The 13,803-nt window shown below is 35.7% G+C and overlaps 1 protein-coding gene across 1 annotated transcript in view; it reads right to left on the minus strand.

Annotated features, from left to right (window-relative positions):
- Positions 1-13,337: 13,337 nt before the first annotated feature.
- The window catches only part of LOC141443144 (uncharacterized), a 15,201-nt gene continuing 14,735 nt past the window's right edge, over positions 13,338-13,803 (minus strand). Inside the window, exon 14 of the mRNA XM_074108354.1 lies at positions 13,338-13,374. Coding sequence (XP_073964455.1) covers positions 13,338-13,374 — 37 coding nt within the window. The remainder of the gene's footprint in view (positions 13,375-13,803) is intronic.

Here is a 13,803-nt window from a genome sequence, read left to right on the forward strand (position 1 = left end):
TCGTAGCAACATTAATTTTCGACTGAATACATCAAGCTTTAATGGCGAGAACGTGAAAGCAACAGATCTGCAGCGCCAAGAATAATATGTGATAGAAGAAACGCTACAAGAAAGAGCTCTTTCTGATGAAGTTTTGACAACCTTTGCGACAGAAGCTGAAGTTCTGGTAAATTCACAGCCACTAACTCGTATTTTGCTGGAAGATGCCGACGAGGCTCTAATGCCAGCGCACCTGATTCTCGGAGCATCATCTGAGCGCCCAGTTCCCGCAGCTCTTAACATATCTGATCTCGGCAGGAGCAGATGGCAAAGTGCTGACAGGCTAGCCGATCATTTCTGGCAATGCTGGATGAACGAAAATCTATCCTTATTACCACCCAGAACAGGAGGCTGCACTCCACCCGCAATTGCAGAGAGTGACATAGTGATTGGCATAATAATTTTCTGCGATTTTAATGATTCCGATCTGCTCTGTCGTTCGTGGCTCAAAGATCGCTTCACCCGGCTGTACCCTGGACGAGATGGGGTAGTTCGAGTCGCAGAAGTCACCACCGCTGCTGGCGCCTTTCTCAGATCACAGAAGAAGTTAGCCCAGATCCTCGTCCCTTTAAAAAAGGGGAGAATGTGCAAGATTGCACAACCTTTTAGAGTCTTTTAGGTTTTAATACATCTTTTTATTGTCTATGGATTTTTGATATGTGACTTTGATTATACTTTTGTTCCAACGGAAAACCAGTGCCTATTCATTTAATCCGAAATAGTTATTATTTCATTCGAAAGAGCATCTAGTAAGGTTTAATTATGTGCTAAGCATTTAGTGTAATCTAGACATCTTCAGCTCTGGGAAACCAAAAATATGTAATAAAAAATTTAGGCCGCTGACGATTTTTCTTTATTTTGAGGAAGTCTCGTTCTTTCAATATGAACCATTATAGATTCATTTAAAAGCGCATTTAATTACGTTCAATTTGATACTAGTAATAAAGTGTAATCTAGAGAGATTCATCTTTAAATTTACCCAAAAATGTTGCATAAAGTTGCATGTGTGAAGTTAGCAGCCTAAATTTTATTAGTTAAATTATAGGGTTTCTTGTTCTTTCAATATAAACTGTTATTAATTTATTCGAAAGAGCATCTAGTAAGGTTTATTTCTGTGCTAAGCATTTAGTGTAATCTCGACATCTTCTTCTCTAAAGAACCAAAAATATGTATGGAAATTCGGGCCGCTGACGACGTTTCTTGATTTTGAGGGCGTCTTGTTCTTTCAATGTAAACCGTTATTGATTCATTCAAAAGAGCATCTTATATAGTTTATTTAGATGCTAAACGTTTTGTGTAATCTCGACATCATCAACTCTGCAAACCAAAAATATCTTAGTACTTTTTTGGCTGCTGACGATTTTACTTCATTTTGAGGAAGTCTCGTTCTTTCAATATGAACCATTATAGATTCATTTAAAAGCGCATTTAATTACGTTCAATTTGATACTAGTTATAAAGTGTAATCTAGAGAGATTCATCTTTAAATTGCCAAAAATATTGCATGAAGTTGCATGTGTGAAGTTAGCAGCCTAAATTTTATTAGTTAAATTAAAGGGTTTCTTGTTCTTTCAATATAAACTGTTATTAATTTATTCGAAAGAGCATCTAGTAAGGTTTATTTCTGTGCTAAGCATTTAGTGTAATCTCGACATCTTCTTCTCTAAAGAAACCAAAATATGTATGGAAATTCGGGCCGCTGACGACGTTTCTTGATTTTGAGGGCGTCTTGTTCTTTCAATGTAAACCGTTATTGATTCATTCAAAAGAGCATCTTATATAGTTTATTTAGATGCTAAACGTTTTGTGTAATCTCGACATCATCAACTCTGCAAACCAAAAATATCTTAGTACTTTTTTGGCTGCTGACGATTTTACTTCATTTTGAGGAAGTCTCGTTCTTTCAATATGAACCATTATAGATTCATTTAAAAGCGCATTTAATTACGTTCAATTTGATACTAGTAATAAAGTGTAATCTAGAGAGATTCATCTTTAAATTTCCAAAAATATTGCATGAAGTTGCATGTGTGAAGTTAGCAGCCTAAATTTTATTAGTTAAATTAAAGGGTTTCTTGTTCTTTCAATATAAACTGTTATTAATTTATTCGAAAGAGCATCTAGTAAGGTTTATTTCTGTGCTAAGCATTTAGTGTAATCTCGACATCTTCTTCTCTAAAGAACCAAAAATATGTATGGAAATTCGGGCCGCTGACGACGTTTCTTGATTTTGAGGGCGTCTTGTTCTTTCAATGTAAACCGTTATTGATTCATTCAAAGAGCATCTATAAAGTTTATTTAGATGCTAAACGTTTTGTGTAATCTCGACATCATCAACTCTGCAAACCAAAAATATCTTAGTACTTTTTTGGCTGCTGACGATTTTACTTCATTTTGAGGAAGTCTCGTTCTTTCAATATGAACCATTATAGATTCATTTAAAAGCGCATTTAATTACGTTTAATTTGATACTAGTTATAAAGTGTAATCTAGAGAGATTCATCTTTAAATTACCAAAAATATTGCATGAAGTTGCATGTGTGAAGTTAGCAGCCTAAATTTTATTAGTTAAATTAAAGGGTTTCTTGTTCTTTCAATATAAACTGTTATTAATTTATTCGAAAGAGCATCTAGTAAGGTTTATTTCTGTGCTAAGCATTTAGTGTAATCTCGACATCTTCTTCTCTAAAGAACCAAAAATATGTATGGAAATTCGGGCCGCTGACGACGTTTCTTGATTTTGAGGGCGTCTTGTTCTTTCAATGTAAACCGTTATTGATTCATTCAAAAGAGCATCTAATAAAGTTTATTTAGATGCTAAACGTTTTGTGTAATCTCGACATCATCAACTCTGCCAATCAAAATATTCTTTAGTACTCTTTTTGGCTGCTTGACCGATTTTACTTCATTTGAGGAAGTCTCGTTCTTTCAATATGAACCATTATTAGATTGATTAGAAAGCGCATTTAATTACGTTTAATTTGATACTAGTAATAGAGTGTAATCTAGAGAGCTTCATCTTTAAAGTACCAAAAAATGTTGCATAAAGTTGCATGTGTGAAGTTAGCAGCCTAATTTTATTAGTTAAATTAAAGGTTTCTTTTCTTTCAATATAAACTGTTATTAATTTATTCGAAAGAGCATCTAGTAAGGTTTATTCTCTGTGCTAAGCATTTAGTGTAATCTCGACATCTTCTTCTCTAAAGAACCAAAAATATGTATGGAATTTCGGGCCGCTGACGACGTTTCTTAATTTTGAGGGCGTCTGTTCTTTCAATGTAAACCGTTATTGATTCATTCAAAAGAGCATCTAATAAAGTTTATTTAGATGCTAAACGTTTTGTGTAATCTCGACATCATCAACTCTGCAAATCAAAAATATCTTAGTACTTTTTTGGCTGCTGACGATTTTACTTCATTTTGAGGAAGTCTCGTTCTTTCAATATGAACCATTATAGATTCATTTAAAAGCGCATTTAATTACGTTTAATTTGATACTAGTAATAGAGTGTAATCTAGAGAGCTTCATCTTTAAATAACCAAAAATGTTGCATAAAGTTGCATGTGTGAAGTTAGCAGCCTAAATTTTATTAGTTAAATTAAAGGGTTTCTTGTTCTTTCAATATAAACTGTTATTCATTTATTCGAAAGAGCATCTAGTAAGGTTTATTTCTGTGCTAAGCATTTAGTGTAATCTCGACATCTTCAGCTCTGCAAATCAAAAATATCTGGTACCTACTTTTTTGGCTGCTTACGATTTTAAAGTCTTGTTTTTTCAATATGAAACATTATAGATTCATTCAAAAGCGCATCTAATTACGTTTAATTTGATACAGTTATACAGTGTAATCTAGAGATTCATCTTATATTACCAAAATGATTGCATAAAGTTTAGGCTGCTAACTTCACACATGCAGCAGCCTAAACTTTATGCAATAATTTTAATTTTTAAATAATGGTTTTATTTGGTTTTTGTTGTATTTGGCTTTAGGAATGGCGCCATTTTTTATTTCTTATCTTCCCGTCCTTTAATTACATTTTTTAATGATTTAATGCAGTTCGAAACATGGACTTTTTCATTTGGTCGGGTTATCTTAGGCTGCTAACTTTAGGCTGCTAACTTCACACTCGTCCTAATAATTATACTTTAAGTTTAATTCATATTTTTGATTTCATAATTTGATATGTTTGTGTTACCTAATGCACAGTTAGAAAAAAATATTATTCTAGTGTTACTACCTATTCACATAAAATGAATTTCTGCCGGGAAACTCTCATATAAAACTCTCTATCTTATATAAAACGAACTGCTGTTTGAAAAACTGATTAAACTATTCAAATAAAACGCAAGTTGCACAAAAAATACTTATATTTTAGCATTAATATTCAGGCGTTAAAATTACAACAAATATTATACAATAACATTATACAGGGTGGCCCATTTATATCGGTCAGTATGGGAAAGTCTGAAACTATACGACATACGAAAATTTCTTCTTAGGAACCATGACATCGATTTTAATAACAAGAAAAAACTGCATTAATGCATTTAAAAAAAACCTGTACTCAGCTCGGGAACCGAACCTGATTATTTTGAAAAAAAAAAACACACTATTTCTATTTAGATATCAATTGTGTACGTCTTAAGAAGTAAATGTGTCCATGAAACATTATGTCTAAAATGAATAAAATGAATTGTTTTCACATACTTTACTTTATTCTAGTAGGTGTTCGAGTTGTCCACCGTTTTTTCAATACACTGTTCAACAAGGTTAGGTAACGATCTTATTATTGCATTTTGACATGGTGAATTTGCGTTAAAATTGACTCAATGGCTGCTTTAAGGTCTTCAACGGTATCATAGCTTGTTACATAGGGTACAAACAACCATAGAGAGAATTTTACATGCCAGAATTTGTTGAATATTGTAACGGTGGACACTTCGAACACCTACTAGAATAAAGTAGTTTCAGACTTTCCCATACTGACCGATATAAATGGGCCACCCTGTATATCACTTGTTATATAATTTGGTTTATAAAATGATTTGCCACATTTTGATCAAAAACAGATAGGTGCTGCTCACGATGGTATTTTGAGCTAACGTCAGCTCTACTCTTAATATAATAATAATAAATCATTTATTCCAGGCATCACGGCCCATACAATAAATACCTTAAAGACTAACATACATATTACAATATTTAAAACTAATTAATTATTAATAATTAAAATAGCTTAACTAATAGATATCTTATCATAACTAATAGTATCTATCTACCTATCTATCTGTTTAGATTTGTTGTGTATGTGTATTGTATGTGTTAGTTTTATGTATTCTTGATACAGCTCTAATCTACTGTAAGATACACTATCCCAGATTGACATTAGACTACTTACTTTAAAAAAAAATACAAAATTTCCGCACAATAAAAATAAGTTTCAGTTTTGAGGCAGATTTTCAAAATTGTTTCAATAATAGAAAGCTACAATGTGTCTCTAATCGACAATTAAGAATATAAAAATAGATCTTGACAGAAATTCATGTCCCGCTGGAACTTTACAATTTCTCGGGATATAATCCTATACCGTGTATGAAGTTGCGGGCAAAAGATTTTATTATAAGAAATTTGAATTTGTACGCCTATCTTTAGGTAGAAAGTGGAGATTCAAAATAGTTTTAAGATCATTTATGTACACCTGCTTTCAACAAATAAATTATTATTATTATTATTTTCGAAGGATTGGTATTTCTCAGCTCTAGGCTGGTATTAACTACATTTACGGGTTATCCACCAAGTAAATGTAGCAAGAGTTGTAGAATAAATATTTTTAAGAAGATTGCTGAGGGCTATTTTCAGGGTCTAGTTGCATGAACTTTCTCACTATTCTGCATGTATTAAGTATTGCGGCTTTATTAAATATAAACAATAATTTGATAAGCGCCCACGATTTACATTGACTTGAACGTTCTCGTGTCAGTGCGAGAGGAGTGTTCGAGTGAAGATGCCCCGCATATTACGGACCGCCGTTGTGTGCTGTGTGTTATTGCGTTTAGCGTCGGCCTACGAGTATATTGACGGCGAAAGAAGAGGTAAGTAGCAGTACTTGGTCTTAAGAGCGTTTATACCTAGCTGGCAACGTTGCATTTTTGTTAGTTTTTCTCGATTATTCCATATAAAATTTAATGAAAATTTATAATATTCTTTACAAACCGTTATTAACATTTGACCGTTTTTAAGGAAAAACTTTCAAAAATGCAACGTGGCCAGCTCAGCAGGTCTTAAAAAGATAAATATTACAAGCTTTTTTTTATTTTCACCAGTCCCGTTGTCCGTCTGTCTGTAATCAAATCTTGCAAGTTAAATTCGACCAACTTTCAGTATTTTTTTGAATCAGGCGTTACTTTGCGGAGGTCCAAAGCTAAGCTTATGCAAAATATGTGTGTGGCGGAGGAACTGCATGAACAGGCATATTTTGCATAAGCGTAGCTATCGTAAGGTCGCGGGTGAGCAAGGAAATTCTTTTAGTTCAACTTTCAGTAGTTGGATTGACCTGAAATTTGGTATACTTATGTAAGTTGCGTGACAATACAATAATCTGATAGTGACTCCTGGAAGTCCGGCCAGGAACGTCTCCACAGGACGAAACTATTCAACGGTTAATGGCATCGACTTGAAATTTGGTATGCAAATGTAGTTTGGGTGACAATACAAGTACAGTCAACAAACAGTACAGTCAGCAAAAAAATCTTGTATTAAAAATGTTTTTTTTTAACAAAACCTTATTTTTTACATACGAGTATATTATTGTTATGCCGTTACGGGGCTCCACTGAACTGATTTATAGAACTGTACAGCTATATAAGAATAAAAATAAATTTATTGCCACAGTTAATCAATTTACATGTTATGAATAAATTAAAACAATCTAATAAATGTAGCACTGCGACAGATTTTAATAGTGCATTTTTTCATAGTGCGTAATTTATTTTGATCGGGAAAAGTCAGAACAGATAATCTAATTAGCAAACATTGTTTTACGCGGTGAACGCAGCGGTAACCGCAGCGCGTCAAACATAAATAATTAATCTTCATAGTACATACATAATATAAAACCGGCCAAGAGCGTGTCGGACACGCCCAAGATAGGGTTCCGTAGCCATTACGAAAAAAAACAAGTAATATTATGTGCGCTATAACACAATTGAAACACTACAGTCTTAAAATCTATTACCAAAAAAAGAGCGTATCTTCACGGCACTTACGTCCTATTGTTGAGAAGCGCAGTTTTTCGGCAATAACTCAAGAAAGGTATACTTATCCGATCATGTTGAAACCAATTTCCGTTGAAAGTATTTATTAAGCGTTACCTTTCCATATTTTTTGCATATTTTTTGGACAAACGGTGTACAAGATAGAGGGGGGACACAATTTTTGCTACTTTGGGAGCGATTATTTCCGGACATCTTCACTTTATCAAAAAAGTTTTTGAGAAACCTTACAATCTTTTCAAAAGAGCTGTCGAACTATGTGCCACACGTTTTATTTTTTTCAGTTTATAGAGTGCCCCCCCCCCCAATAAATATTTATTTTATAGCGGCTTTGACAAGACATTCTGTACTCTAAATTTCATTGATATAAATCTTGTAGTTTTCGAGTAAAATGCCTGTGACATACGGACGGACCGACAGACAGAGAAACAGACAGGCGGACTTGACGAAACTTAAGAGTTGCGTTTTTGCCATTTTGGCTCCGGAACCCTAAAAACTAACCTTGTTTATTACGTAAAACTCGTCTATTCAACGCAAGCGGTTCGCGCTTGCGCACGACATTACTAATACTAGTGCTCATTTTTTTTGGCTGCCATTTCTCTTTATGCGTGTGCACGGTCACCTGCCTGAAGTAGATTACTACTGATATTAAATGATATTGTACCGGATAAATCGCGTCTTAAATCGAGTTTAGCTCGACTGTTTCAGGCTAATGCGTACTATAGCACAAAACACTGAAGCTGGCGTCCACTGCATCGGAATCGGAGCATGCGGAGCGGACGGATTTCTTGCTTTATGTAGAACTAGCTTTTGCCCGCGACTTCGTCTGCGTAGATTTTTATATTTACACAATACTCGATAGGAATGAAGTTAATGTCCCGCATTGGCCGTTTCGTGGAATTTTCGAAAAATCGCTTCAAACTACAACTAAACAATCAACTGAAAAATCTGATCATGATCAATACGTTTCACATCTAAATTGCTCAAGAAATAAGATTTTTATTTTTCGCTTACTATTTTCCTACATCGAGTGATCGCAAAGATTGGATTGCATCGCAACCCAGCCTCGCGCTGGCTTGCTGTTTCAGCCGAAAGCGAAGCGGCCTGCCTGGCTAGAGCGCCACTGAGTCTCCCATCGCGGTCTTCCTCAGACTCCTGAGACCGTGCCGTGCCCCTGGTAGTCCTAATGCGCTGCGAGACTTTCGCAAAAGATTCGTTTTTTTCGGGAAGGCATGGTAACGCCTAAAAAATGCGAGTCCCAATTCCGAAATCGTTTGAAATTTACTCCGTAAAAGAAAGAGAAAAATGTTTTTTTTTTAAGTACTCACCTTCGTGACAATTATTAAGTGCTTAAAAGAGGCAATACGTATGAATATGGATGTGATATAATTCGTCATCATCAGCCGGAAGAGGTCCACTGATCGACAAAGGCCTACCCCTTACAACGCCACAATAATAATACTCGTAATAAATCCATTTATTTCGGGCAACTTGGCCCATACAATAAATACCTTACAGACTAACATATAATCAATAATATTACAATACAAATAAATTATACATTACAATGAACGACAACTCGCCACTTGCATCCACCGGTTTCCCGCAAGTCTCACAATGTCGTCATTCCACTTGGAGGGAGGCCTGCCAACGCTTCGTCTTCCGGTCGCCGCTCCTCGAGGATTTCTCTCCCAATGGATATCTGTTCAATGAGCGATGTGGCCTGCCAATTGCCACTTCAACTTGCATATAATTTTTCGAGCTATGTCAGTGACTTTAGTTCTTCGCCGAATTGCCGTATTCCGGATATAAATAAATTAGGAACAATTCATGACATTTTTCTATTAATTAATTATACGCGTGTTGAATATGAGTGTTGATGTTACCACTACGTAACTATGTTTGTTTCATAGTTCCCCATAAGATGGCACTGTGAAATGTGTGTCAATTAATTTATTGTCGTTTAAATTTGTTATATTATTTAATGAATTACCTAAATTTCTTGATATCCGTACTCCTTCTTTTAAACTTAGTCAATTTGGCTAAATCAGCGCCATCTGTTAGTGTAGCAGGGTACTCGATAGTCGTACAACACTTGAAAATAAGTCTGCACCTCCTTCCTAAGTAGCGTCATAAGATTCAGGTGCAAACTTAACTTAATCAAGAGTAGCGGCTACCGCCCCCCCCCCCTCTTTCAGGGGTAGGATTTTTAAAGTCTATATAACCTGACCGGAGATTTTCTCGCCAGATTAGTAAAGCTTGCATGAAAATCCGTTCAGCCGTTTTCACGTGATGCGTGGTCAAATAAACAGACAAACAGATAAACAGACAAAAATTCTAAAAACTTTTGGAACGTGTTCTGTTATCGATTCTAAGTATCCCCAGCCAACTTTTGTATAGTATAAGATAGATGTATAGAATTATACTCGTACGCGTGTTGATATGTGTGTTGATTTTACCATTAAGTACTTATAGTTCTTTTTTTTAGCATTAGAAAGAAGGCAAGCGATCTTGATGTGTCTTTTTATTGAAAAAAAAAAACTTTTGAAAAATAAGTCACAGCAAATAGTAACAATTAGCAAGGATATAATGATCATTTACATGCTTTTGGTATCATAAAAGTAATAGTAACTGTTTTTTAAAACTTTTTTCAATAAAAAGACTCGTCAAGATTATTTATCCTATTTCTAATGCTAAAAAAAACTAAGTATAACTATGTAAGTAAACTCTTTTTTATTAGTTTACTCCATTACATACTGTTTACCCAGTTCTCCAAAAGATGGCATTGTAATGTGTGGCAATTACTTTATTGTCGTTTAATTTTAGTCGTATCATTAAATCAATTAAATTATTCAATTATTTGTTGATATCCGTACTCCCTCTTTTAAACTTAGAGTTAATTTGGCAAAATCCTTCCTTACTCGAGTCACAAAGTTATTAATTTCAGTGCCATCTGTTAGTTTATCAGGGTACTTGATAGTCATAGCATGTATTTGAAAACTTGAAGGTGGAAACTTAACTCAATCGAATCGAATGTAGTAGCTACCTCCACTTTTAAGGGTTGAATTTTTATACCCTAAGGGTCGAATTTTTATAGCCTATAACCTGGCCGGGGATTTTCTCGTCAGATTAGTAAAGTTTGCATAAAAATCCGTTCAGCCGTTCTCACGTGATGCGCGGTCAAATAAACGACAAACAGATAAACAGATAAACAGACAAACAGACAAAAATTCTAAAAACTGTTGGAACGTGTTCTGTTATCGATTCTAAGTATCCCCAGCCAACTTTTTTTCGAATATCTTCCATGTACAGACTTTCGACCCTCTTCAGCTTTATTATATGTATAGATTCTATGCTACTGCGTGCACTGGATCGGCATTTGCGTACGCTCCGATTTCAATGCAGTGGCACGTTCACACCAACCGATGACGCAGCACGAGTATTTAATACTGTTTTCCAGCTCGGGGATACCGACCAACCAAAATCCCGGTTAAAATTCGGATGACGACTAATCTCAATGGCTTCACGCACTACCCTCAAGCCGAAAACCCGAGCTGAGCTGGAAACAGTATTAAATACTCGTGCTGCGTCATCGGTTGGTGGGAACGTGCCTTTACGGAGTGATGTTGTTAGTGTTGTGTCAAATCAAAAAAAATCAAAAATCTTTATTCAGGTAAACATGAAATAATATTTCTAAACAGGGCCGGAATTTCCTAGTAAGTGAATATACACCTGTGTCAGGAAATCCCGCTCTTCCACAATAGCAATAAGGTATTCAATAAATATTACCCGAAGTAGACGTAAATAACATGCATTAATTAGTTACATTTAATTTACAGATTTATATGATATTTTTCTTTAATTATTTATATTTAATCTATATTCTATATTACCTATACTTATTCTATATTCCTATTTATTTACTATAATAACTGTGGACATGTTTGTGTGTGTGTGTGGTGTGTGTGTGTGTGTGTGTGTGTGTGTGTGTGTGTGTGTGTGTGTGTGTGTGTGTGTGTGTGTGTATGTATGTGTGTGTGTGTGTGTGTGTGTGTGTGTGTGTGTGCGTGTGTGTATGTGTGTGTTTGGCGCTAACTATGTTCTTCCTAATAGAATTTCTGTTTGCTCATAATTAAGTATTTTTAACATATCTATCAAAGTATATTTACAGTCAAAAAGCGTCATCGAGTAAATGTTGTTTTCTTTGTTAATCTTGTTGTACAAGTAAGCTGATTGATACGCGAATTGTCTTTTGCAAAAATTGACCGACATGTTGGTAGGGGAGCAACTGTAGGTTTTCTTCTACGTTCATTGTCATACCTTACATATGCAACGTTTTGTGTAACCTCACGATAGCATGTAGGATATATAGCTTTCTCATAGTCAGCACGTCGCAAGAACTATACAGATCTATGGTTGGGTACCGATATGGTTTGAAGTATATTACTTTTAGCAAACACCGTTGCCCTCTCTCCACCTCCAAGAATTTAGTTTTTCCTGCACCTCCCCAAGCTGGAATACAATAGGTCATAATGGACTGTGCCAGTGTCATGTAAAGTTGATTAAGGAGTTCTTTTGATGTGATATGCCGTAGTATTTTAAAAATCCAAATTAGTTAGCGTGTTAGTGTTGTGTGCTACCCTACATTTGATAGTGGCAATAAAAATGACGATGAAAACGCGGGTAGTTGTGCGCTGGTGTTCGTTCGTCGGGTAGAGCGGTGGCACGCAGTGCGCGTGTTCCAGCAGCCGCCGAGTCGCATTGCTCATAGGTAGAAGGGCTACGAAATAGCCCGAAACATGTCGAACTAAACTCGATTTAAGACGTGAGTTATCCGGTACCTACAATATCATTTAAAGTAAAATTCAATAGAATCTGTCAATTTTCTACATATTTAAGACACCCTATCGTGGGCACACTTGATTATATATGTCCCTGTTGTTGCAATTATCATCTAAAAGGAATCAAAAAAGAATAATGTCACATCACAAGCCTTAGGCAGCCCGGTGTTTATATTAGTAGGGGAAGTGTCTACAGGATTGTCAGATTCTATTGAATTCATTTAATGTGAGTGAGTCTCACGGCAGTTTTATGTTCAAAATTACATAATTACCTACTATTCAATTCGAAAGATACCTTCTGCATAACCACTGCGGTAATCGCAAAACATTTAAATCACATTACTGACGCAGCGTTGTACGCTTTAAATAAAGTTGCCGCATGTTTTTTAAACGTACGCGCTTGTCGCATAAAATAATGCTGTGCTTACGGCACGCAGATCCGGCAACTCATTTCGTTGATTACATGCGTTTAACGCTGCGATTTCGGCACAAACCAACTAAGTGATCTAGGGTCTACGCTAGCTGACGCTTGCGCGGAGCGGGTGGACGTCTGTTGAACAATTAACAGTATGAGCAGCGCTGACTGCGCGTCGCGTGCGTAGGATTGTACCTGCGCCCGCGACCGCAGGCCGCACCCGCGCCAGCTATCGTAGACCCTTAAATACGTACATAAAGTATATTTTTATGACGCAGGAGAGGGGGAGAGCTGTGATGACAATGGGGAATCAGGAACATGCACCCGTATAACTAAATGCCACGTCTACACACAGGGAGGAAATTGGTGGAAACTGAAAGTAAGTGACAGTATTTAATGTTTCACAGATAATGGATTTGGCGACCGGATGGCCAAGTGGTTAGAGAATTGAATACGAAGCTTGAGGTCTCGGGTTCGAATCCCGGCCGGGGCAGATATTTGTTTGAATACGAATGTCTGTTCTCGGGTTTTGGATGTTGAATAGTATTTAAGTATGTATATCTATATAAGTATAGTAAGACAAACACATTTTTGCAACGCATCCTCGATTATCTCTGGTGGAAACGCAGCCTAAATAGCAACTGGTCAAAGTAGCAAGTGGCCTAAAAAGTTCTGTGAAAAGATATAGTTAGTTTAGTTAAAAGGTATTGCTTACTAATTGCGGTGTGTACAATAGAGAGCCATTGTACTCATATTGTTATTATAATGTTCACCGAATGTCTAGTAGGTCTTTGTACGTCAATTTCCTGGGTTTTTCAATTTCAATTCGATGAACCGTTTTGCGGAGCTCCTATTCTGCGTGGCTGAGGTGCTTCATGTCTTCGTGCAGCTATAACCTAATCGATGTTTTTTTTTAAGTTTCTGACACAAACAGGTTGTGATAAGTTGCTTTTATTTCATTTCATCTCTTTTTCAATCGTTTTTAACACCCTTGTTCGTTAACTGATACTACTTAGAAATACTTATTTTTATCAGAAAGCGCGGAATAACAAAAGTCAAGGGTCAATGTTAGCCAACATCAATGTTGATAACTTGTTACCCATTTTTTATGAATTTTATCTAAATGACTGTTGGTTTTTTACATTTTTGTTTGTATCACCTCTGCCCGCGTATCTGAGAACGCATTTATCGCTAAATGGCCTTTTCGAGATTATGAAAATGTAAATATATATATA

Source organism: Choristoneura fumiferana, chromosome 26 (genome assembly GCF_025370935.1).
Source record: "Choristoneura fumiferana chromosome 26, NRCan_CFum_1, whole genome shotgun sequence".
Taxonomy (NCBI): domain Eukaryota; kingdom Metazoa; phylum Arthropoda; class Insecta; order Lepidoptera; family Tortricidae; genus Choristoneura; species Choristoneura fumiferana.